General features: G+C 47.2%; 1 protein-coding gene across 2 annotated transcripts in view; it reads right to left on the minus strand.

Moving 5' to 3' along the window:
• Positions 1–27,721, minus strand: part of LOC147693228 (TRPM8 channel-associated factor 2-like) — a 223,146-nt gene that overhangs the window by 86,103 nt on the left and 109,322 nt on the right. For both annotated transcript variants that reach the window (XM_086933634.1, XM_086933635.1), the window contains exons 4-6: positions 12,801–12,895; positions 5,394–5,607; positions 2,876–3,115 (exon numbers count right to left, since the gene is read on the minus strand). In XM_086933634.1, coding sequence (XP_086789760.1) covers positions 2,876–3,115; positions 5,394–5,607; positions 12,801–12,895 — 549 coding nt within the window. The remainder of the gene's footprint in view (positions 1–2,875; positions 3,116–5,393; positions 5,608–12,800; positions 12,896–27,721) is intronic.

Consider the following 27,721-nt stretch of genomic DNA (forward strand, 5'->3'; position numbering starts at 1 on the left):
AGAATTTGGAAAACCGAAATAGGAGGAATAATCTTCGTATTTATGGTCTTCCTGAAGTAACAGAAGGTACGGACCCGCCTGCTTTCTTCAAACCCTTTCTTCCAAAGCTTCTAAAGTTACCTGATAGCACTACTTTGAACATTCATTAGTGAAACGTGGCATTTAAAAAAAACTAAATCTATATATTTCTTTTATAGATTTAAAAGCAGCTTTCGATTCAGTTCCTAGCACTTCACTTTGGAAAAAACATGGTAAGTTGGGCATTTCCATGAAAGTTGCTCGATGCCATTATGCTTCCCAATACCAACACTTAGGTCCAGGTCAAACTAGGTGCCAGGGGTATTTTATCACAAAAAATTACAAATTTTAATGGTCTTAAGCAAGGTTGAGTTCTTGACTCTGCCTTTTAATCTATTTTTGTCAGGTCTACTTCAGCACCTAGAGTTTGTTAACGCCCATCCTCCAAAAAAAAAGGTGAGGAACATCTTTTGTATCTACAATACACAGATGATACTATCTTGCTAAGTCAAACCCCGATAGGCCTACACAGATTGATGATTGCATTTGATGATTACATCCTAATGAATGGCCTGGATTTGAATGTCTAAACAACTAAAATCATGAAAATCGGCCTGGCATAAAGACCGATTCATAGTGGGCTGGAGGAGGTCCAATTGAAGTGGTAAAGATATACAAATATTTGGGTATTTTATTTGACAATAGAGTCTCATTTAAAAGTAATTTTAAAGATTTAAGGGCAAAAACTGCAACCTTAATTTATGCCTTTAAATGTTTGCATAACACTTTGAGATATCAGTCGTATGACCATCTCCTCAAAGTCATGAGAGCAAAGCTATGGCCAGCAATTACACATGACTTGCCTATTACTAGTGGGAAAGATGTGAAACTACTGGACCTCTTGATAATTACACCCTATAAATAAATCTTTGTGATCCCCAGGTCAATTGGCCAAGCTGAAATCTGACTGGAGTTTGGCCTATAAAGACAGTCCATGGTTTCGTGAGGGTCATTTTTGAAATGCATGTATTCTACGTTTTCATCTGACCCTGTTCCCCTAGTGAACATATGTTGGCAAGAAATAATGAATTTTGCCTACACAGCCATTTAGAGATATTATGTCTCAATATTTCTCCAGAGTTTTGATTTGCAGATAGGGCTCACTGAACTGACAATTCTCAGTTTTAAATAAATCATAAAAAAACAAATTAAAATGAACTCATCGCGGATAAAATAGCCTTAGCAGCTAAAACTCATTCAAGGACTGTGATTAAGTCACGTCAGTGTCTGCAAATCCAGCCCTATTTGAACACCCATTTTGCCGGCTCAAATGAAAGAATCGTTTCTGAAAATAAGATTGGGCATAGATTCAACCGAGGAGGGTACGCCGACCTGGATTCAGCGATGGCCAAATACTAAATGTAGACTGTGTGGGTGGCCGCGTGATACTTTATTATACATAGTATGTGCGTGCCCTAAATTGCTAACAATATGTCACACACATATAAAACCTTTATTCCTTAAAGCAGGGGTAAGATTAGCCCACCAGGCCCTTATCTTATGTTTCTCAGGCAAGTCCAATCCATTGCTATGTCAATTGAGAAACTTTTGAGTAATGCTGAGAATTTATTGGCACTCAATACCTATTTATTGTCTGAAGGAATTACTAATCACTTTGGCTGTTTTAAGGTTGCTGGCATCTTGAACTATTTAATGTTCAAATTACCACAGTAATTATGCCTGACAGGAAATATGTAAAAGACTGAGGGGCACATTAGCAAGGGCCGGCAATATAATTATATCGCAATATCATCAAGACTCGCTAGCGTGTGTTTCCTTGATTTTGAGCCCGTTTTTTCACAGACTCGCATCGCTAATGAGATGCAAAGAAGGCCTAGCTGTGAAAACAACACGTTAATATTGTGAGGGCAGCTTCGCGATATTAACAACAAGGTGCAGTGATTAAAAAAATCACGCTACCTCAGCCTTAACTCAGGAATGTAACGTCTGTTAAATTCCCGACTAAGGCATACTTTTAATGGGAGATGGATTATGCTGATATGACTACAGGGTTGTATCATCAATTTTATCGCTGTTTTCAATGGAACATCGCTGGAAAACCGGTGATATTCCATTGAAAACACAGCTATCGCTGAAATATTATCACCATAGCGATATGTGTTGCAAATATAGCCTTATCATGGCAATAATATTCAGCGATAGCCGGCGATAATATTTCTATTGCTATGTACAGCCAGCGATAATTATCGCTGGCCGTTGATAATATGCCCCTGAGTACTTTTACTGCTCATTTGCACAAAGGAACCTAAGGCTTAAAATTCTAGAATTAAGGCAACTTCAGATAACCTGTCTTAATCATACATCGATACCTTATTGTGCACATTGGTATGTAATGATTTAGTTTGTGCACATTGGTACTTTATTGCATATTTGCACAATGAAATATGTATGTTTCTGGGAATGTAATGATAATATGCTATCAGTATATAAGATTATATTGTGTGTGTTTAAAAGAGATGTTTATGTGTGGTTTGGTGTTGTGTTTTGGCATGCAACCATAGTAATATTCTTCTTGTTCAGTCGCATGTTGTCCAAAGAAACTGAGAACTGTGCTTCTTTTTTATCATTTTTTTGTTTTTGTCTTTTAATGTTTTAATTGCAATGTTTTTTGTTGATCAAGTAATAAAGAATCAATAAACTGAAACGATCCAATAGTCAGTGTGAAATCTAAACTGGCCCTGGTGTGTGGCATGCACTTGTCCTACCACTAGCGCCACTTGTGTACAAACTGAAGGTGGTAGTGTGCAGGAGTAAAATGCCAATGTGAAGTACTTACCTGCTGTTATTTGAACATCTGTCACAATTCTCTCTGGCCTTGAGAAGGGGATAGGGATGGCGGACAGCTCTGCAATTGCTGTCATCATGCGATCCCACAAGGACATCAGGGCGCTGGGCTTCTCCAGCACGCGAGCGGACTCTGCAGGGACGGTGAGGATGATATTGTCAGTCGCAAACTCTGCCCAAGGGGCAGGGTAGTTCCGGATGGTATTCAGCCAGGCAGAATCAGTGGTTTCTCCTGTAGCAGAATCAAAGATGATGTTAATGTACTTATCAAATCAGAATACAGGACAATCCAGCACCAAGGCATAAATATGAGTTGCTCTCTATATACCCTATTAACTAAACTTCTAGGAACAAGTATGTCGAAGCTGATGTCCCCCATCTGCCCCTAAAAGCTGGATTGGCTTCTGTGCAGTTCTTTCAGCAGTGGAAATCATTCACAAGGAAAATAAGTAGTGGTCAATTGTGCAGAAAAAAAACTCACAACTGTTTATTTCTAAGTATCTCTGCACCAATAATTAATTATTGAGACTTAGGGCCTTACTTGAAGTTTTGGAGACAGGATACTCCAGGAGTTATCCTGTTCCCCATTTTACAAGTGCCATAGGCTACAATGCAGTCCCACTACAGCGGGCAGGACATCTGCCATGTTTGAGACAGAATATTCCATCCCTTAAAATCTAAATATGGCACAAAGTTCTCAGAGTGAAAAACAAGTCCTTCAGAAACAAAAGATCAGAGAAGCTAATATCAGGCCCATACTACAATGAAAATCAAAACTATGCACAAAGATTCAGTCTCCTAAAGCCCAAGAGCTCCATATGATTATTATTACCACAACTCCATCAAGGTATAGAGAGGAACATTTGTCAGAAACCTTGATCAAAACTCGGTGAGAGCATATTCTACCATAGTCCTGAAAACTGTAGAATGTCATCAAACACTTTACTAGATAGAAATTTTAGCCAACTACTTCATTATGCCAAAGTTAAACCCTGAAGGGCCGATTCACAGAACTAATCTGAAGAAAAAACCTAAACTTACTACTTTCGGTTTTCACAGAAGGCATTTGGTAGTAGTAAGTTTAGGCCTCCTAACTTTACTGCTACTAAATGCCTTCTGTGAAAACCAAAAGTGGTAGGTTTAGGATTTTTATCTCAGTTTAGTAGTAGTAAAGTTAGGAGTCCTAACTTTACTACTACTACTAAAATCCTTCTGTGAATACCAAAAGTAGTAAGTTTAGAACTTTATCTCAGATTAGTTCTGGGAATCGGCCCCTTAGTTTGTTGGTAAAATCATTTAGAAAGTTGACTACTACATATAGAACCAGGAGCAAAGTCCTAAATAAAATCCACTCTGTATTTTGACTGAAAAAGCCTAGAATCATCCATTCTCCATGCTACAGAGGGTATCCTCATGCTCCCCGGATGAAGGAGATCCCTCCCTACTTGCTTCTTTATAGCCTGATTCACAAACATAAACTTGTACCAAAAGTTTAAGTTTCGACCTGAAGTCTAAGTGTAGATCTAAAGTCTAACTTTACTAGCAGTAAAGTTAGACTTTTGGTCTAAGTTCAGAGCAAAAGTCTTACTTAGACTAAAAGTCTAGCTTTAGGTCTAAACTTAGACTTTAGGTCTAAATTTACAATTTTGTTCTGTTTACCTTTGTGAATCGGACCCGTAGACTTGTGGGCAGTCTTCAACATTTTAAATGATAAAACCTTGCTCGCCATCCTCTTGCCCAGATTGGGCCTAGAAGGATTAGTACAGGAGTGGTTGCAGATGTTCCAGTCACCTAGAACACAACTCATGAAGCTTGACTACCATGAATTGTCAACTTACACTTTAAACTGTTGTGTGTCACAGAATCATCCTCGCCCTGCACCCATTTAACTTTTATATGGATCCCCTGTTGGAAATGACTTAAGTTCAAAACATTATATTCCACTGAGTTACAAGACTCAGCTTTACCTCAAGCATTCTAATACTTCAAATATAATCAACCTGGTAGTCTTTCTTCAAAGGATTATCAAGTAGACAAAATCCTTCTCTCTGAAACTGGACCTTATGATCACTGAAGTCATACTCCTCCATTACTAAAATAAACACCCACCTGTACAAAAATGTATTAACCACCTCAGGGATCACATTGAATCTGGTACCAGAAGCCACATTTCTAGTGGTTTCAATTGACAGCTCCATGAATTCCATTGATCATGCCAATAATCTAAGAAAAAAAGCAGCATACCACATGCACATCGCAATGAAAAGTAAAAACACCGTCCCTCCAGAAGATTTCAGACCTTCTGTACAGACTCTGAAGGTCTTCCATATAGACAGTGGCAGTTCTCCCTAAATCAGCAATCTCAGTTCTCAAAGCCAACCTACGTGTAGCAGTCCCTCCTTGTAGATCACATTAGGAATCAGACCACATAACATCAATGCTCCAATAGTTACTCCTAGTAACGGTTGATATTCTCTATGTTCTACCCAAGTTATGTGCACAGTACACACCATGTTTGTAGAAGGGTGCACGCACAGCCCCTTTTACGGTGACCGTCAATTTTCCAAGCTGGCATCCGGCTGGCACCAGGATATAGATGAGGCCGCCCCACAGGTTGGAGATGGTCATCTTCTCACTCTTGACCTGGCTGACCTTCACTACTACGGGTGGGCGAAAAAGCTCCTCGCTATTGCTGAGGTCATCCGTATGGCATCCAATCTGCACCTGTGGGGTCAGGTATGTGCAGTCATCAAGTGAAAATGAGGCATGGCTATACTTTCCATCAATCATTATGATTTGACCAGTGGACCAAATTATTTCTTCAAGGAGGACTCTATGAATAAGTTCTGTCATTGTTTAGGAATCACATGCAGTTACAATTTACATCCATCAATGCTAGTGGGGACCAATGGATCACAGACATCACAGGCAGCATGGAAAGAATTCCTGCATTGTGTGAGGGGAATCCGTCATATTGTGTGAAATGGGTAAGCTTCTATTTCACATGAACAGTCATCATGAGTATGGGTAATCAGACCACACACAGATTATGGTAGCTTCGCTGGGCTCCATGCTATATGGGTGATTGAGTGAATGTGATAATGGCTGTATGGGTGAGTGTGTGCTTGTGTCAATGACTGTATAAGTGAGTATGTGTTAGTATCTATATGAGTCAGTGAGTGTGTGTGTAACTGTATGGGTGACTAAGTGGCTGTGTGATTGACTGTATGGGTTACTTAGTAGGTGTGTGAGTAACTCTATGGGTGACTGCCTCGGTGGGTGTATGAGTAGATATGTCAGTGGCTGTATTAGTGAATGAGTGGCTATATGGGTGGCTGTATGGGTGAGTTAGTGAATGTGTGGTTTGATCTATGAATCATTGAGTGGCTGTGTAAGTACTGTTAGGGGTGTGTCAATGGGTTTGAGAATTATAGTGTGGAAGTAGGAGTGGGTATAGGAAAGGGTATATGGGGGTATGAGTGGGTGCATCAGAGATTATGTGGATGATTTCATCAGTGATGACATTACGACTGAATTTCACTGGTTTTGTACAAGCAAAACCTGAGCCTAACTATAAAGTCCCTGCAACCTCTTTTTTTCAGTGAATTTCTAATGTTTTTTAAATGCTAATTCCTAACTATAACATCCCTGTAACCTTTTGTATTTTGCAGTGAATGTCTTCGTTTTTTCAAGTAGTAGACACATTTGCAGAGTGATGGAAAAAGGTGGCTGGGCCTCCGGCCAGCCCACATAATTCCCACTGTCTAGGACCTACCGAAGGTATCAGGAGGTATTAATGGCCAAAAAGGTCCCTCAGGAGTAAAGTAGTCTTCATCCCCCAACCGGAGGTGCACCAGGAGCTGTGTTTACAGATGGGTAGAGAAAGATGCCCTTGGGACCAACTACCCCTGCTATTACTTCCAGTAAGTCCCACGCAGCAGGATTACTGAGAGGTCTTCGGAGGCCACACCCCCTTTCTATACCACTCTGCGAATGTGCCTCCTGGCACACTGCTGGTTGGTGGATGAAGTCCCCTTGGCTGCTTAGGGTCCTTGGGGCTAACTATCCCTCCTGTTATCTCCAGTAACTCCCACACAATGGTATTGCTTAGAGATTGTTGGAAGCCACTCCTCCTTTCTCCACCACACTGCAAATGGACTACTACTTAAAAAAGAACAAAAAAAAAGGTCACAGGGACGGTATAGTGAGATACCATCAGTGATGTTATCAGTGATTTCACTGACCATGGATCTCATAAGCGCAAATGCGAAGCGCTCATCACTAGGCGCTATAGCAAATGCCGCCTCCCCAATCAATTTAAACACTCAAAACAGCTCTCTTCCTGTGACTCTTTCTGCCTCAGACCTAAACACCGTCCCATCAGTAGTTGACCTGTCGGTCACGCACTCTGAGTCGGATCCCTCAATAACAATGGATGACCTGGAAGCAACTCCCGACCTAGCTGGTTGCCAAATCGAAGAAGACATCCAATCCATAGAAAACTCATCCCAGCAAGGCGAGAGAGAAGGGGCAATACCGAAAACTCGATCACCAATCAATGAAGGAACACACAGTTCTCCCTGCCAGGAACCTAAAACGATCCATCCAAACCCCTTAACCTCTAATAGCATATTACATATCTCTGACTCAACTCTTCCCCACAAGGCAATTCCTAATGATAATATGCCGGAGCAATGTAAGACCTGCAGAATCACCTCACAAGTTCTCACCACAACTAAGGACCTACTATATCAGTATTTAAAGCCTATCCAACTAAGTATTAGAAATCTTGAAGCTCAACTAACAATAATCTCAGCTACCCTCTTAGACTCGAATACCCGGATTGATGTAAGGGGTCAACGTAACACCTCGCACCCACCAAAAAAGCAAAACCAATCACACGCACAGAAAGCAGTTAATCATTCCAACACAACATCTTCAGTACAAAAGACTTCAAAACAATCGTCCACCATACCCAAATCTATTGTAAACACACCCCTTCCCCAGCAGGAGAAACCACCTCATTCCAAAGTACAGCAAACAGTAACCGCAGGTAAGGCCATGACAGGCACTCCAGGTCCATCAGCCAAACCAGATTCTAGTAGAACCACCACTGAAAAGCCTGACTCTCAGTCATCGAACCCATTGCTTTCACAAAAAACACCCAAGAACACATCCAAGAACACACCCACATCCAAAACCACGCCGAAAAAACCTCCCATAGCTAGACGCCCCGCTCACATGCCCCCGGAAGCTACTGCCTATACAATAGTTTTAACAGGAGTACCCGAGTTAACAAATGACATTCCAGAAACTGCATGGTCACTTAAAAACAAGGCCATGCAGTGGCTTAGCATAAACAGACCCCTTGAATCCCATCTCTCGGGAGGGATCACTACAGCCCGTAGGGTAGCCTGGATAGGCAAAACAAAGAAAACAATACGCGGTGATTGCATCATCGTAACATGTAGAGATCCCGCAACCGTAGACCACATTTGTGCTTGGCCTCAACTCGACAAAAAAGGGGGAATAGACGCCCGCCACCTCTCCTTCTTTTACCCCCCAGCGAAACAACATCGTAACTTTCCACCATGGGAATGGCACCACTATCCTAAAGATCATTTTAAAGATCTACGAAATCAGGACCCTTGGTGTCAAACACCATGGAATCAGAGGGAGTACCCATGCGACTACTCAGACAGGGGAGGACCAAGAGGTAGATATGTTGAACGCCAAATACCCTATTGGCAGGACAGACCTTACCAAGCATATGAAGAATGGCAGGGCTTTCCGATCCAAAACCGATTTGAGTGCCTTGAAATGATCGATTGACCATTTATGGACAAACCTAACCACCACAATGCAGATTCCATACACCATTCTGTTTCCGACAAGTATCCTACATCATCACCAGAGTCGCCCTACACACCAGAGTCATCACTGACTCATTCAAACAATCTCTTGAACCGTTCCCACCTAGCAGAAGCGGATACCAGCCAAAGATTAAACATCGAGCCCGAAACAACTACTGAAATCCACACCAACGAGATGACAGTATCTGCTATCACGGAAAATAAAGAGGTCATGAGCATAGGTATAGCCTACTGGAATGTTGCAGGCCTAACGGAAAAAATATCATGCCCTCTATGGCTGAACATAGCAAGGAGCCACCAAATCTTGTGCCTACAAGAGACCTGGCGTACATCCCCTCTTCATCTAGCGGGCTACAAGACATTTTTCACAAAAGCAACGCCAAGTACAATGGGAAGACCAAAAGGCGGGCTCTTGATCTATCTCTCCAACACCTTACCACTAACAGCAAAACTAACAAAGGAAACACCCACTTATCAAATCATTCAACTCACTCATCAGACGGCAGCGTCAAGAAATTTATTCATAATCATAAATTATTACAACAACACAGGCTCCCTGGAATGCTGCACTTACCTAGACGAAATGGTAGCACACATATCTTCATTACAAAACGTGAACTTAAATACGACAATAAACTACATCTGGGGAGGCGATTTCAATCAAACAACATGTCCAAATCATGAAAGTGGAATCTGCGGTCTACAGACCGAATCCGGAGATCCCATCCCACACTTTGCACACACTCCGAGTGGAAACAAGCTTAACGAAATTCTCTTCACCTTGGACCTAGACTTTGCCAACGAATTAGTTGACCCGGTCCAGAAATTTCTACCTACTTTTCATGGGCGCGGCTGTATGTCAACCATTGACTTTATCCTAGCCTCAAATACCTGTAAAGGATTACTAAAAAATTACAAAGTAGGGTCCAGCCCGATTAGCGACCACTACCCCCTGAGCGTGGATCTCCTTATGGAAAACACGGGTCCCTCCACAACAAAAGCTAGCCTTCTCGATCAACAATCACTAGTATTAAAGAAGAAGAATGGGTATGCCATTAAATGGTCAAAGATAGACCCCGAAGTTACTTCACAAAGGATACTTGCAAAAACGCAACCATGGATAAGGGACTGTCTGTCTGCAGAGGCCTCTCCAGAACTAATTCTCAACTCCTTTCATAATATCCAAGGAGCAATAAGGGACGAGCTATTTAAACACACTGCAAACAAAGCAAAACCTCCAACAAAGAGATGGTTTGACTCTGACTGCAGAAAGGCCCTCACGTCCCTCAAAGAAGCCCTCCGACAGAAACCTAGAGACGCCCAAAAAATTTCACTCCTGAGGAAAAAGTACAACACTGCCCGGAAAACGCGAAGGCGCCAGATAAAGCAAGACCTATGGTGTCAACTTCATGAGAGCGCACTAAAAAAATACAGCACCACATTCTGGCAGACCATCAGATCACCCCTTCTAGATAACACCACAGACCCACATCATCTAGATGTGGCAATAACTGAGAATGACTGGGTCCATCATTTTATAAAAATGTTTGGTTCGCAAACCGACCTCTCTCAAACAGAAGATCAACCACAAGTAGAGAATAATTTCCATCCCATTAATCTACGCTTTACTGTTAATGAGGTTAGAAAAGCCATTACTGCGTCAAAAACTGGCAAGGCTCCCGGCCCAGACGGGGTACCTATGGACTTGTTCTTATACAACAGCGACTACTGGTCACTAATAATTACCCGGGTAATGACAGCAGTCACCGAACTTGGACTTCTTCCATCATGGTCTACTTCCACCCTCCTGCCAATATTCAAGAAAGGGGACCGTAATGATCCCGCGTGCTACCGGCCGATCTCCCTTCTGGATTCCACGGGCAAGATTGCAGGCCGACTACTCCTGGACCGATTACAATCTTGGGCCCAGGAGAACAGCATCATCACAGACCTGCAATACGGCTTCCAGAAGGGGCTCGGGACGGTGGAACAGGCTCTAAACCTGACCCTCCTGGCCGGAAAATACACCAGCGCGAAAGGAGGCAAAGTCTATCTGGTCTACGTAGACCTGAGCGCGGCCTTCGACTGCGTTCAGCATGCCAAGCTGTGGGAGACCATGATAAACCTCGGAGTGGATCCATCCATACTAGCCTTCCTCAGGGAACTCTACACCAACGCGGAAGGCCGAGTTCGTTATGGCATCGCAGGCGAACTATCACGCCCCTTTAAAATAACACGAGGAGTAAGGCAAGGGTGCGTACTGGCTCCCTTCCTGTTCAACCTATACACTAACGGGATTGAACAAGCATTGCTGGAAGGGAGCCAGGACCTTCCGCAGATAGCACGCCGCCCAATACCCATCCTCCTGTATGCCGACGACTCGGTCATCCTGGCCCGGACAGCTAACCAACTCCAGCGGCAGCTGAACAAATACGTGGCATTTATGGATTCCCTGGGTCTGAAAGTCAACATTAAAAAAACATTCACAATGACCATCGGACCAAAACACGGAGCCTCAAAATCCATGTATATCAATAAAAACCGACTGGAAAAAACATCGGTATACCCTTATTTGGGTATACTTGTGGATGACAAAATGACCTGGCGCAAGGCAATCGAAACTAGAAATCTCAATTTCCGCCGAGCAGTATCAGCACTAAGTGCCTTCTCCAGAAAACTTGGCAAACCAGCTCCATCGGAACTGCTAACAATATACTACGCAAAATGCCATAGCGTGGCCACTTACGGAGCAGGCATTTGGGGCTACGAAAACATTGACCAACTCCAGGTAACGGAGAACGCTTTTATTAAATACGTTCTAGCCCTCCCCCAAAGCTCCCCGATCTTTGCATCGCATCGGGAGCTAGGGATGGAATATGTGACAGACACCATACGATGCCAGCCTCTTATACTCTGGCACCGCATATGGTGTAATCCTGAAAGCCACATAACGCGTTCCCTCATCACCGAATGCCTTGGCCTAGCCCACTGGAGGAAAATACCCTGGCTCAATTACATCCACAAATTCCTTCAAGACCTTGATCGGGAGCAATACTTTCTCGAACCACCATCAATAGAGGACATTTCAAAGAAACAGTTGAAGGAACTATGTATGGGCCACTTAAGAGAACTCCGCCACCAGGCCGAGATTGTTAAAACACAAAATGAAAAAATCTGCTCACTACAATCAGAGAAGTTACCACAGCCCTACTTGTCATTTTTTCTCTCGAACTACGAAAAGTTCCTATTGACAAGACTACGGTTCGACCTTTTCTTCTGAATGGTCTCATTTCCAGAACCGAACAACTGGTCCAGGAGCCTGTCATGCTGTCCTTGTGACGGGGTTTCCAACCAATCAACGGTCCATGTTATTTTGTTCTGCAAGTACTACAGAGCAGCTAGGAAAAAATGGATCCTTCCCCTTCTCCGTCTAAGTGGACTCAGATGTACATACCCAGCTCTCGCCTATCTCCAGTCACTGAAAAATCCGCATGAAGCTAAAATGATAGTGACCTTTTTAAAACTAGTAACAAAAACTCGTCGTGAAATCGTTTCTTAACTATTACATGTGTCTCAATGTATTAACTCTTGAATTTTTATAAAACTGTACTTTTTATGATTATGCAATTTTATAATCGAATAAAAGTTTATGAACTGAACACTGACCATGTCATGAGTGATGTAGTATGTAAGGTCATTAGCAGTGCATTGGTGGGGACGTGAGTCATAGTTAGCTCATCTAATTATAACTACTGAATTTCACTGGTTTTGTATGAGTGAAACCTGACCCTAACTATATCATCCCTGTAATTGTTTTCAGTGAATATATGTGTGTGCGTGTGTGCATGACTTTAGGTATAGAAAATGTTCAATTGCTTACTTTTTGAAATGTTTAATCCAATTGTTGTCCTCAATATTTATATGCTTCTATCTTTTATATTCAGGGGCATTGCCTATCCTAGTTCGGACACAATATGCCATTCACAGACCTCACGGTTGAGATAACATCAAATGCAGCTCTTTCCATGACAAGCAGTGTCTTACCTTCAGCTGTGCTCCAATGGCTGATGATGGGAGTTCAATGGATGCTTTCTGCTTTGGATAGAGATAAAGGCCAGTGCTTCTCCAAGCTGCGGCTCCTGCAAGTGGTCACACATGGTTAAAAGGAAAATCATGAGGAAATGCCTAAAGCACCCCAAGAACTGAGTGCTAAATAGACTAAAGATTATTTTTAAGAAACTCATACCTAGTTGATTCTAAGAAGTGCATATTGCAAAAGTAAATAATCTGTGAGCCACAGATTTGACCTGAAATGGGGTTGGGCAGAGGGTACATACATACATTACCATAGGCGATGCTAATATTAATCAAATGAATACAATCTTACCAAGAATACAAGCAGGTGCCTGGATGAGATCATAAGGGAGTACAGAGATATCCTTTGTAAGAAACAATATTGTTTGGCTGCCCCGGGACACCAAAGGTGGCCACCTACGCGGGCGGCCACCCTTAGTGCCAGAGGATGGCACAGACCCAGGAGCGGTCTAGTGGTTGGGGGTCCGGAGGATCCCCTGGTGATGTCATTTATGGCCAGGGGCGGGGCGGGAGTGTCTATATGACCCAGGGCCCCTCTTTGTTCCTGGACGAGGCGATGAGCTGACCCTCGCCCCCCCCCCCTCACACTCCTCCTTCGCCCGCAACGTTCGTGTGCCTGTCCGGCGCTCTTTCGTGTGCCTGCTCGGCGCTTTTGAGGTGAGTGCATGGAGGGAATTTGGTGTGCTGGGTGTATGTGGGTGGAGGGCGCGGGGTAGGAGCCTCGGGCTGGGCTGCGCGACCTTTGCCTTGTGCTTTTGTTCGATTTGTGGGTCTGAGGTGCGGGACGGCTTGTGGGATGTTGAAGGTTCCAGGGGGCTGCCGCAGCGATGGCTGGGGTTAGGGAGATCGGCTGCATCCTGGCACCGCGGGTTGGGGGCGTCGATTCCGTGGGGCAGAGAGTTCGCGCGCCTTTGGGTCGGGAGTTGTTTTGGGTAGGTGGGGGCTTTGCGTTAGTTGCACGTCTTTAGGGGCCTCACCTTGTTACGGCGGGTTGCAGGCTATGTGCGGGAGGCCTCTGGTGGGTCAGCGTGGTCGCCGGGGTGGACTTCATAGGCAGTTTGTGGTATGCCCGGGAGGGGGGATATGGTCGGGCAAGCATCCTCGGAGCGGCGCGCATCGCGCTCCTCGGTTGGGCTCCCTGCTTCTGCTGTTGTACTCGCGGTTTGGGGCCCGCGTTGGCTGGTGACACCCCTGCCGATCTTGGGCGGTTTGTTAGGAGGTACACGTGTGTGTCCGGGGGCTCGCTCTGGCCATCTTAACTTTACTTTACTTTCCAGGCCCGAACATGGCCGCCGGTCGCGGGTTCGCGCATGCCCAGACTTTTTTTTTTTGTTAAGCCGCGAGCAGCCCCGCCTCGCTCGCCGCTGTCTGCGCTGGCCCTCTAGGGCTGCAGCCGGCGTAGTTAATTATAGATTATACTTTTCGTTTGACTTTATTTGGCGATGTGGGAGTGCTTCGCAGGAGGAGCGGATAAAGTGCTGATGGGCTACATACATTGGCAGGCGATCGCCTCATTCACTGAACGTTGCTCTTGTATTTGGTTCACTTGTATTGTTCTCTGTATCAGTTCTGTTCCTGTGGTGGGGCGCTCTGGCTCCTTAGGGTGAGATCCACGCTGTATAAAAGTGCGCAAATAAATGAATGTAAACATTAAAATAAAATGACACAATGGTACTGAGTTACACTAGGTTTCAAAGTGGATGGGGAGTATTACTACGACCGCTGCATGCCGATGGGATGTGCAGTGTCTTGTGCCTACTTGTACCAGCTTCCTGCAGTGGGCACTGCAGTCTCAATATGGGGTCAGCGGGGTTTCTCATTACCTGGATGACTTCCTTTTTATAGGAAGGCAAGGGTCAGAGGAGTGTAGCGAAGCTTTGCAGAAGTTTGAAGCACTGACTGCTAGCTTATGGGGCTCAGGGGGATGGACTCTTTTGTTCAAGTTGTAAGGGAGGGGGGAAGGGGGGACTCATCTGTTATTTTGTTTTCTGCAGGCCAGCGACGTCAGAGAAGATCGACATGCTATTAGTCACACAATGTGTGGCTCAGGATTGGGATGCATCATTTATACAAGATAGGCGTTTGATTGTAATTGAGATCTTAGTGGATGTAATATACAACAAATTGTTTCAGGTTTTAGGGAGAGGTCTAGGGCATGCCTTAAGGGGGGGGACTGGTGATACTCACGACTTTTCTTTTGTTTACAACAGGGCAGCAGCGAGAGGAGGTTGTCTGGACGGATTCCCTGGTGAGATACAGAGGTAAACCGGTGGGCGTACTGTGGTCAGTACGCTGGCTAGGAGTAAAAAAGTTGCGGTTTGTGGCTAATACTTTTTTCTATTGCAGGGAATTGTTGCGGAAGGATACAACCACTGAGGGGACGGTGGAAACAGGATTGGGAGCAGCTTTGCGCACCGTGAAGTCTGGGTCAGGCTTGAAGCTCACCTACACCTAATTGCCACTGATTGAGTAAGTAAGTCAGGGACCAGGGTACAGGGACGTTGCTGGACCCGCAGTGGGGTGCCCGAGCTACTAGAGTACCAAGGACTTTTTCTCATTCTCCCTTTATCCTCCCCCCTCAGATTCTGAGACGAGCCCACAACGCTATATGGAAAGCCAGGCCTCCCCATCGCTATTCTCTCAGATGTCGAGGTGGACGACTCGCTGCCTGATGCGTCACAGGAGGCGCAGTGGGCGGCGTTCATGCAGATGGCCAGGGGGAAGGGGCTATCCTGGGCCAAGGGGATTGCGAGGGATGTCGAGCGGGATGACTCCGGAGTCATTTGCGAGGCTCCCCTCCCGGATCATGACTTGCAGGAGGCCGGTCACACTAGATCGTCTAAGAGGGTGCGGAAGCAAACGTCCAAAGAATTTCCGCCAGACCCTCCTGCAAGCAAGAGCAGGACAGTGATAGCTCAAATTAAGCCCCCACCTCGAGCCGCATCACCGTGTGCGTCACCAGTCATTCCACAGGTATCTATACAGAACTCAGCTGTTTACGCCACACGAGAGGACCTTGGTAAATTATCCGATTCCCTGGAAGACTTCATGAGGGAGCTTTTGGGAAATAAGGTCTCCCCAGCACCTGTTGTGACATTGAATAGTGCTGCGGACGGCGGCGAGGGTGCGAAGGCTGCAGCTTCTGTGTGGGTCGCTCCGCCGCTTGCTTTGATGCCATCGACATCGACTCTCCCTCAAGTGGCCAGCTCCAGTTCTCTGGTGGCGTCGTCGTCCACGCTGCTGCCGAGCGGAAACACTGGAGGAACCGTGGTGCCTCCTCCTCCTTTGGCACCTGTTCTTCCTCCAATATCCACTCCTGCCAACACCAGCGTAATCTCCATCTCCTCAGACACTGAGTTGATCAAGTCGGCTCCACACCCTGGTACGTCTTCTCCACCTACTCTCTGTAGCGGTGCCTTGCTACTTCCTTTGTTCACAAAATATCTTTCTTCCGCATGAAGCGCTGATAGAGTAGTTCCCCTTGCAGCACCTCTGTCCGCGCCTACTCCTGAGCCCAAGGTGGCAGCAGCAGCCCTACTGTCTGGTCATTGTCATTTGGCCTAGCAGGTACCCTTAGCTGCCAAAGAAATGATATGGAGGAGAGAACTCATTGAAATCTTTTAACTGTTGCTATTAGGACAGGAAGGCACTGACGTCAGGAAAGCTGGGTTGAAAGAGGAGGATAAAAAGGCAAAGTACCAGCAATGGCCTGAGAAGACAATCGAGAATTGGCTAGATGCGTTGGCCATCTTACAGGCAGTTATATTGGAGAAGCACCCAGAACAGGCGCAGGCGCTCGTTCAATACAGCACACTGATCAGGAAAGAAGCTGCTCGTTGGGGCGGGCAAGGTTGGGTGAGTTACGACCTGGAATTTAGGAGACGAATGTCCTTGTCCCCAGAGATGAGATGGGACCAAAAAGAAGTACAACTGTGGTTAGATCACATGGGTTCCAACCTGTTCCGCAATGCGGGGAGTATAGATAAGAAGCAAGGGTATAAGGACTTAGGCAATAACACACAGCGTAGCGAGACACTGGGGGATAGAAAGTCCTTTCGGGGTGGCTACAGAGGTAGAGGGGGCAACAGATGGTCGTTCAAGAAGTCGTCCCCAGGGATATGTCACCCTTTCAACTCCGGTCATTGCACTTGGGGAAAGTCCTGTAAGTTTGCCCATTCATGCAACAAATGTGGAGGCTCCCACTCTGCAGGGTCGTGTTCAGTGCAGCAAGGGGACACTTCCAAGATCACTAAGGATGCAGGTAACCAGCAATAACAGTAGTTCATGTCCTCCCCGCTTCAGCACCCCCCCTCCTTTGCATCCCATCGCACAATACTACGCTTATCCCGGCACTGTAAAGGGGCCCTCCCCCGTGATCCTGTCTAACATGTTACCCCTCCTGCTAAAGTATCCGCTCCCTCGGGACAAGCTCATGATGCTGGATGGTTTTAGCGAAGGATTTAAGATACCCTTCGTGGGCCGTGAGGGCCACAGAGAGGCAGAGAATTTAAGGTCAGCTAGGGAGTTGCCTTTGATAGTCAAAGCAAAGGTGGAGAAGGAGAGACTGTTAGGGAGAGTGGCCGGCCCTTTTGACAGGCCACCTTTAGAAAACTTTGTGGTGTCACCTCTGGGGGTGGTACCTAAGAAAGAGCCCGGGTCTTATAGGTTAATACACAACCTCTCTCACCCGGAAGGAGCTTCGGTCAACCAAGGTCTGGAGGAAGGGTCCTGCTCCGTGTCATACTGCACACTGGATGTGGCTTTAGACCAAGTAAGAAGAGCAGGCGTAGGGGCATGGTTGGCCAAAGCAGACATTGAATTGGCTTTCAGGTTATTACCTGTGCATCCCAGCAGTCAACACTTGCTAGGTTTCAAAGTGGATGGGGAGTATTACTACGACCGCTGCATGCCGATGGGATGTGCAGTGTCTTGTGCCTACTTGTACCAGCTTCCTGCAGTGGGCACTGCAGTCTCAATATGGGGTCAGCTGGGTTTCTCATTACCTGGATGACTTCCTTTTTATAGGAAGGCAAGGGTCAGAGGAGTGTAGCGAAGCTTTGCAGAAGTTTGAAGCACTGACTGCTAGCTTAGGAGTCCCCTTAGCTCCAGGTAAGACAGTAGTCCCTGAGCAGGTTTTGACCTTCTAAGGGATTGAAATCGACACAGTGAAAGGCGAGTGTAGGTTACCAGCAGACAAGGTTCGGGATCTGGCACAGATCATTCATTCTGCTCTGGGTCAGGATAAGGTGACGCTGGGTTTTTTACAGAGTCTGCTGGGCAAGCTCAACTTCGCTGCAAGAATAATCCCCGCGGAAAGGGTCTTTGCTCGCAGGTTGGCAAGGGCATCCGCAAAAGTCAGCAAGAGCTATCATTTAGTGAGGATCAGCAACGGCATGAGGGAAGACCTTAGGATGTGGGCCACATTCCTTGGGGATTTCAACGGCTCTGTAGTTTGAAGGGCGCCTTGGGCAGGGTCTCCTGACCTTTCTATGTTCACTGATGCATCTGGAAGGGAAGGTTTTGGTGTCATTTTGGACACGGAGTGGTGCGCGCAAGCATGGCCGAATGTGTGGCGAAAAAAGAAGGTTACATCCAACATTACTGTGCTAGAACTGTTTCCCATTGTGGTAGCATTTCACCTGTGGCCAGAGCAGCTAGCTGCACGGAGGGTCCTGATGTGGTCGGACAATTTAGCAGTGGTACAGGCCATTAATTCTCAGTCAGCTTCATGCCCGCTAGTTCTATGTCTACTCACTGAGTTGATGAGGGTTTGTCTGGTGAGCAATGTGGAGTGTAGAGCGCGGCATACTCAGGGGGTCCAGAACACAGCGGCTGACGCTCTTTCTCGCTTCCAGTGGCACAGGTTTCGTGAGGCATGGCCGAGAGCAAAGGAAGAGATGACCCGGTTCCCCGAGTACCTATGGTTCCTTCAGAATCTGAGAGGCAATTGAGAGGGCAAGGGGAGCTGGCGCTGGCCCCGCGAACAATCAAATGATACCGTGCCGGCGTGGAGAAGTTCTGCGCTTTCGCCGGGGATTGGGAACAGGAGTGGCCTACGCTGGAATCCCGGACGCAGGACTTTATTCTGTGGGCGAAAGATGAGGGCAAATCACAATCTTGGGTTGCTGGGCATCTGTCAGCCATTAGCCATCACGCTCGATTGAGGGGACAGCTAGACCCAACAAAGTCATTTTTAATCAGGTCAGCGCTGAAGGGCTGGTCCAGAAGCGAGCCTCGTGCTTTAGATGACAGGGCAGCGATTGACTTTGCTACATTAAAGGGGAAGCTGGATAGCATAGAAAGGGCCACAAGTTCTGAGTTTGAGGCAGTTCTCTTTTCCGCAACATTTGCGCTGGCCTTCTTTGGTGCCTTCAGGATAGGGGAAATAGTCGCGAAGTCAAAGAATGATAGATCGGGCATAGCTTTGTGTATCCAGGATACCCTGTTGTCTGGGGATTGCTTATCACTGAGGTTGAGACAATCTAAAACGGATCAGCAAGGGGCTGGCAAAGTCATAGTGCTGAACAAGTTAGAGGTTGCCAGGTACTGCCCGGTACGTCTGGTTGGGAGATACCTGTCCCTGCGTCCTCCTGCTGATGGTTATTTGCTGGTTCATGCGGATGGAACAGCTTTGACCAAGTGCCAAGTGCAGCGTGTCATAGACACCTGTTTAGATTTATCTGGTAATAAAGTACAGGGCAAAAGATTTTGTACGCATTCTTTCAGGATAGGGGCAGCGACCACGGCGTTTCAGGCAGGCTTGCCAGTTGGAAATATAAAACATGTGGGGCGCTGGGAGTCGAATTGCTACAAACGATATATACGTTCATAGGATGAGCTATAATCATCTTTTTCAAAACATTTTGTCCTGGTGTGTTATAATCGCAATGTCATTGGTTTGCAGTGTGTATATCTTTGTGTGTTGTTAATAAACAAGGTGTAAAACATCTGCATCTTTTATTTACCAGGTAAATCGGTCTGGGTGACGGGACACTTGGGAATTCAAAGGGTAGCCCGGTGGGCGGAGAGCGGAAAGTGGAAACATGGTTTCACAGCGACCAAGATAAAGTGGAAAGTGTCGCCCGACATACATTGGAGTAGCCTGAAGAACAAAATTCAGCAGTTACTCGACGAGGGTGAAGTAGCACCCGACTTATTAATAATACATTTAGGTGGCAAGCAGTTGGTGCATGTGGGCCGCAGGGGCCTGTTGCAGATGATGACGAACACTATGTGTGATTTGAGCAACCTCCTGGGGACCTGTGAATTATGGTGGTCCGAAATCTCTCCAAGACTTCATTGGAAAGGCGCTCGGTCAGGGGTAGCTTTGGAGACTTCCCGCAGGCAGGTGAACAGCGCGATGCGCAAATTTACAGAGCAAAGGGGATTTGGTTTCATAAGACACGGGCTGCTACACACGAAATGCACGGGTTGCTTTGATGGAGACGGTGTTCATTTATCTGAAGTCGGGATGGCTATTTTTCTACTTGATTTAGCGGAAGCTATGGGAGCAGCGGGTTGTATCTAAAGGAGGAAGAGTATTTGGGGGCTCTGGGATGGCGTCTGCCGCACCCAGAGCCATGGTGGAGTTACAGGGCGATCCAATGCAGGAAGGTACAGAAGGGTACCCTCTACAGGAGCACCGGAAGGGTGCAAGAGCAAATTATCCCCAGGGAGATCCACGGAGGGATCCTGGAGGAGTGACGGCGCCCCGTTAGTCCTTCGGGCGGTTGTATACCTGAGCAACCGGGGGTTGCCAGCAACGCTCAGCCCCACGTAAGGGGAGGGGCGTGAGCAAGGGGGGAGTGTAGGTCTGCCGGGGGAGGGGTTAGACCATCCCCCTAACTGACAATGCCCCGCGGTTAACACCACGGGGGTTAAGGCTCATCAGGTGGGCGGGTCGCGTAGGGGCGGCCTGCTCCTGGATTGCCCGCAAGATAACCCAACATGTTGGCATAATGTATATGCTACTAAAGCTGCAACAAATTTCTCCAACTTTTTAGAGTGTGGTGTCTTTTATTTTGGAAAAGTTGGGGGAAGAGCGGTCAGGGGTTGTGCCGATATTGGCACTATGTTTGGCTGCCCCGGGACACCAAAGTTGGCCACCTACGCTGGCGGCCACCCTTAGTGCCAGAGGATGGCACAGACCCAGGAGCGGTCTAGTGGTTGGGGGTCCGGAGGATCCCCTGGTGATGTAATTTATGGCCAGGGGCGGGGCGGGAGTGTCTATATGACCCAGGGGGCGAGGGTCAAGCGCCCTCTTTGTTCCTGGACGCGGCGATGAGCTGACCCTCGCCCCCCTCACACTCCCCCTTCGCCCGCAACGTTCGTGTGCCTGCCTGGCGCTTTTCCCGCCCATCAGCTTACCCTGCTTTCGGGCATTAGGTGGGGGGGCTTGGGGCTACTAATAATACTGTCTTTTGTGTTGCAGGCGGAGTTACAGGGCGATCCAATGCAGGAAGGTACAGAAGGGTACCCTCTACAGGAGCACTGGAAGGGTGCGAGAGCAAATTATCCCCAGGGAGATCCACGGAGGCATTCTGGAGGAGTGACGGCGCCCCGTTAGTCCTTCGGGCGGTTGTATACCTGATCAACCGGGGGTTGCCAGCAACGCTCAGCCCCCCGTAGAGGGAGGGGCGTGAGCAAGGGGTGGAGTGTAGGTCTGCCGGGGGAGGGGTTAGACCATCCCCCTAACTGACAACGCCCCGCGGTTAACACCACGGGGGGTTATGGCTCATCAGGTGGGTGGGTCGCGTAGGGGCGGCCTGCTCCTGAATCGCCCGTAAGATAACCCAACATGTTGGCATAATGTATATGCTAATAAAGCTGCAACAAATTTCTCCAACTTTTTAGAGTGTGGTGTCTTTTATTTTGGAAAAGTTGGGGGAAGAGCGGTCAGGGGTTGTGCCGATATTGGCCACTGAACAAGCTAGATTTTAAAAATGTATGTTTTTTGTGATAAGGCACATTTTACCTCAGTACTGGGCATATCCGCTAAAACTGCGTATGAGTGCTTCTGCGGTGTGAGACGACGTTCCTTTTAATTGTTTTTTGCCATTGTTGTGTTTTTATTTTTCATGGCGCTCTTGCTACATCCTTGCAGTGCTTTCACCCTCCTTTTTTTGGCCGTTTGCCTCCAGCCACACGATCTCCACTGATTGGGTGACCTTGACCAATCAGATGCGAGGCGGGGACGAGGTGTTGTGCCCCCCTTCCTTTTCAAGATGGTTGCGGTGCGGATGCGCAAATCCGCTAAAACTGACTACTGCGAGTGAGCGCTTCTGTGGTGCAGGACTACGGTCCTGTTAATTGTTTTTAGCCATTGTTGTGTTTTAATTTTCACTGCACTCTTGCTACTTCCTTGCAGCGCTTTCACCCTCCTTGTTTTCGGGCTTATGCTGCCAGCGACACGATCAGTATGGATTGGGTGGCCTTACCCAATCAGATGCGAGGCGGGGAGAAGCGGTATCTTGCACCTGGTGTGTATAGTTCATTCTAGGCTGCAACTTCGTTTGGGTAGGCAGTACATTTACCTGCCCGACTCTAGGACCCTTATGGACTTGAGCTTTAACTACTAAATCATAAGGGGAATTTGTTGTCGCCGGTGAATTTTAGTCTAAAGGCATAAAGCCTGCCGACTGTGTTCCACCATCTCTCAGCTCGTCCTTCTGAGATGTAGCTCTATAAAAAAATTGCCTGGGCTATAGATAAACACATAATTTTCTGTGCAGAAGTAGATAAAGGCAATTTGGCTTTACAATTCCCTTCACGTGGGGCACCTTTTTACTTGGCTGGGAGAAATGGGCCAAACCACCCACGGTGGCGGAGGCTTGATTCTAAATTCCCCCCACAGCCTTCAATGCACCCCCCAGACTTAATGAAGGCCCATCTACGGCTGGTAAGTCCTCAAGGTCTATATCGTTTGCCTCGGAGGTATCCTTTTGGGAGCGGGATTGAGTTTTCCTTGAAGCTTTACACATTTATTGTAGTAGAGCTTGGAACGAAAGTTGCACTTGCCCCTTTGTGCGAACTGACCTCATGTTGTGGGGTTAGTTACTCCGAGGATGGCACAGCGAACAGGGAGGCTAATATCAGAACAGCAGGCTCTTATTAAGGACCAACACCTCACTTCTAAGTGCTTCTCTGATCCCCTTTGCCTCACTATTCTATTTTTCCTCTTGCAGGTGCCCGTGCCTTACTGCGGCTTAGAGGCAGGCAAGCTTGCTGGTTTGCTGGTTGGTTGGTGCCCAAGTTAGCAGCCCAGATGACTTGCTGGTAGTGGGCACGGTACACAGCCCACTTACAGGGATATCCACTGCAGCCTAAGCATGTTTAAGCTTTGAGTCAAGAATCCTTGAGCGACTCTGGGGAACTCATTGAGCGATGCTCTCCCAACACACGCAAACTGCACCCGCATCTACACGGGCCGCTTCCACAGGCTGCGCAGGCCGCAGCCGACTACGGCCTGCCTCATTCACTCCTCACCACTCCCCACCACAACTGCTACAGCAGCCGGCACCCCCCGGCACCCCTCCGTTGGCCGCCAAATCTTTACTGGATCTGTCCCAAGGTATATTTTGATTACCGCTAGGTGCGTCTGACTACCTTCTGTGCACCGATGAGGCTGTGTACCAATGAGTCTGGGCGGTTTCAGGCAGTGGGAGCAGTCTCGGCTGCCCAGAACTGGTGTGGGCGGCTGTAGGGGAAGAACAAGTGTGGCTGGGGCAGTCATAGAATGAAAAGCAGCTAAACACCAGGTTCCAGGCCCGCTCTAGCTCCGTAGGTCCATATTCTTTTTTGGAGCCCTCGTGGAAAGCTGACCACTGCACCACTGCCGTAGCCGTAGGTGTAGCTTTGCCGCTTGACGCTCTCTCAGCTCCTCCTCCTTGTTTGCAATCATGTAACTCTGAACACTTAAACCTAACTAAAATTAACAACTGGTAGCATGATCCTACTCCCAGAAGGGCCATCACCCCTCTGCCAGTGCTGTGAGACCCTCAAGGTTGAGAAGCCGCTTTATACATGCCACTTATTAATTGATTTATTGACACACAATGATATCTGTAGGAAAGTATAATCTGCTTTTATGATCACCCACACTTTTTGCCTGGTGCTAAGCTGTTTCTGACTAGTCTTACTGGGATCCTGCTAATCAGGACCTAAGTCTCTGTGCTTTCTCCCCTAAATTGGTATTGGGCACTGGTGTACCCTTTTAAGTCCCTAGTATTTGGTACTGAGGTACCCAGGCCATAGGTACCCCAGGGGTCCCCCATGGGCTGAAGCATGTATTATGCCACCCATAGGAGACCACTCAAACTGTAACTACAGGACAGCCATTGCAGCCTGTGTAAGTTGGTGCTAGCACCATTTACAACAGATATAGGTTTCCCTATATCTAAGTTCACTGCACTTAAAACCTATAAGGCACCCCTAAAGGAGGCCTTCCAAACCTGAAGGCAGGGTGCTCAGTTCTAAGAGTGAGGGTGCCCCTGCATGAGCAGGATGCCCCTACAAACTTCAATCAATTCTCCTGCATTTTAAGTGCAACAGCCATTACAATACATAAAGTGGCCATGCATCATTACGCGATGACCATTTCTAAACTAGCTGTAATGAACCCTGTTACGTTTGGTATGAAACATGTTGAAATCATACCTCCATACCATAAACAGTGTGGGAGGTATGATTCCATGCACTGTAAAGCTCCTCCAGGAGGCCCTCAGTGCTCCCGGTACCAGTCTTCTAGACCCGGACAGCACAACATGGCTGCTGCCGACTAGAGACAATATTCTGCCCTCCTGCTGCTGAGCCAAGCTCGAGCAGGGGAAGGCAGAACAATAGGTATCCTGTCATATGGGGTGTGACCACCTCCAAGACAGGGTTTAGTGTATTGCGGCTGGGTAGGAGTGCTTGCCACCACCACTTAGTCTGCTTGAGGGGCACATTTGGCAACCTCCTTGCATCTTTGACTGTCTGGGCACTCCGGACTTCGCTGGATCTTGCTCTGGGCTCTGAAACTGCAACTAGGAAGACTCCTGCTGCTCCTGGTCTCATCGTCCTGCAGGTCTGCTACAATGTCTGTGCCTGTGCTCCACACAGAAACTTTCCAAAGCATGTGGACATCCAAGACACCTGAAGGAATCTCCCTTGAAGTGAAGGAGTCACTTCCCTGCATCGACAGACACCGAAGCTGATCGACCTACTGATCCCAAGCAACCACGGACTCCAAAAGGCTCAGCAACACAGGTGGTGGTTCTTCACATCCGTAATGGCCTGCCCTGTCCTCTCAGAAAGATTGAGGCCAGTATCCCTTGTCAGAGCTACAGGAACCAAACCCCTGTGCACCTTGTTGACGTGCCATTGCAAGGGCTTGTTGGCTTCCTTCCTCTAAATCTTCGGGTTCCAAGTGGCCCCAACCTCAACCATCTCCTGTGACCAAGGTCTTTGTCCCAACCACATCTCTTGCACTGTGTGCCTGCATCTTTGGTGAGGTGCTCCAGGTCATCTTGTGACTCCAGTGCCTCCAGCCTGTGAGTCCTATTAAGGGTCTTCTTTGATTCCTATGGGCTCTCCTGGTTGCTTGGGCCTGCCCTGACTCCCCTGCTTGTGGTGAGTCACCTGGAACTTGCTGGTGCCGACACTACACCTTCTTTCCTTTCCACGTTATTTGTAGTTGCCTAGGCTTTTTGGTGCTCCAGACATACACCGACCCCTCAACGTAGGACAGCTCATAACAGCTCCTGGTCTTTCACAGCATCGCCAGGTCTGCACAGCTGCAGCTTCAAGGTCAATGTCAAATCCCCTGCAACATCCAACATCGGTGGGCATTCATCTTCTCTGCTCCTGGTCACTCCTGAGTGGCATAGACTCTGTCCCCTCTGCTTTCAGTTACTTCTCTTCTTGAATTCACCTTTAGGTTCCACCGGACACTCTCACCTTTTTCAGCAGCGGCATCTTCCTGAAGTCCTCCACTGAGTTCAACAGTGGTTTCTGACGCCATTTCACACCTATGCACCGGCTTCCTGGGTGTAGGTATCCTGCTTCCTAGGGTATCCTCAGGTGGGGTGGCTCTTGCACAGGAATTCTTCAGGGTCCACTTGGAAGGGTCCTTCTTCTTTAAAATTTCAACAGCGACTTACCCGTTGACTTGTATTGAGTATGCAGTCATGTTCTCACACTGCACACAACCTCCTAGATACTCACCATGGGTGGTTAATTGGATCCCCGGCACTTCTACGTCTTCTGGGTACAGTCTTGACTTGAGTCGTGGTTCGCATACCACTATTTTAGTATATGGTTAGGTCTCCCCCTGGCCACCACTGTGTATTTGTGCTACTCACCTGTTTCTATTGCAAAGTAAATATAAATGTAGAGTATTTATATAGCGCACTTCTACCCGGAGGCCTCGTAGCTCTGAATTCATACCGCTGTGGAACCCATCCTGGCTTTCCTGTGAAATGTCCACTCCTGGGCACCCCCAAGGAGAAGCCAGGCATCCACAGCGCTGCTGGGGCCGTTGTGGAGATTAAGCAAGCTATTGCCCAGAGTCACAGAGTGGGACCCATGATTAGACTTGGCAACGAGGCGAGAATGATCCGGTCCGGGTAAATTGAGTCCAAGAGCCGCCAAGGTGGGAACTGAACCCTGGTCCCGGGCCAGACCTCTGCTTCAGGGTCTGCCGCTCTAACCATTGAGCCACAAATTGTGTGCATGGCGTATATCTCCGGGTAGGAGATATCTGTATTTGTTAGTAAGTGTCTTATAATGAATACATATTTTTTTATAAATATACTGTGTGGTTCTTTTTCACTTGATTTATACCAACAAGATTGTGTTCTGGTAAAACAAGCTGCTTTACACTCCTTCTGGACAAAGCCTGAAGGCTGCTCTTCACATCTACCACTTAAAGAGGTTTCTAAGGTTGTCTAAGACCACTAAAATCACCATAAGGATTGTCTGGATTAGTCCATGGTGCCCACTTACATAAGTGTGCATCATATACTAAGCCAGCTTCTCACCAAATCCCAATAAGTAGTCAACATGTACACACATCGCAAAAAGAGGTATCTATCAGTGATAGCCATACCAGCCCTTACATTTTGTGACATTAGCCATAGGATGCTCTGCATACTATGGTACTCGCCTCGATAGGCTGTATGCATCAATGCAATAGGCCTGGCAGGAAAGGTGTCTGTACAGGTATGCACAAATAGCTAACCCTTCATAAGGGCCATATGGTGTGCTGTGTGTCATGGTACCTCTCATCTCATTCCATGTAGGATGGCCCTGGGATGTTGATGTTAGTGGGCTGCCCCAGTCAGTGTAGGTTTTGAGCAGGGTTGGGTTTAGTCATCAGATGACCACAAACTTTTGTATCAATGCTTTAATTTTGGTCAGCATGTGATATGTACATGTATTGTGTTGAGTCTTGAAAAATGCTTGTGCTAGATGTCAGCTTAATGTATTTCAACCCTACAATTATCCTCAAACTTCCAATTGCAATCAGTTGTAACATCTATTGCATCCATACAGGTCAATGCCCATCAGAAGAAGGCTATTTGGAGAGCCATCCACTGTAACATGTGTCCCCTTATGGATCTTTAAATGGCATAGCGTTCACTGCAGACAGAGATGGAAGGACCTGAGGCGCGAGACCCAGAAGAGGAAGTCAGCATCACGTGGAATGGGCGTGTGTCAGACCCTGACCCCCTGATGGCCAGCATACCACTGGTGGCCTACCCGGAGCTAGAAGGGCAGTTGAGGGCCCAACAGCAGCTACAAGGGGGTGAGTCCTGGCCAGGGTCATACATGTTATATTGCCAACTTTGAGTATTACAAGAAGGCATTTCACCAACCATATTAGTGATGGC

Source organism: Lissotriton vulgaris, chromosome 8 (assembly GCF_964263255.1).
Source record: "Lissotriton vulgaris chromosome 8, aLisVul1.2, whole genome shotgun sequence".
NCBI lineage: Eukaryota > Metazoa > Chordata > Amphibia > Caudata > Salamandridae > Lissotriton > Lissotriton vulgaris.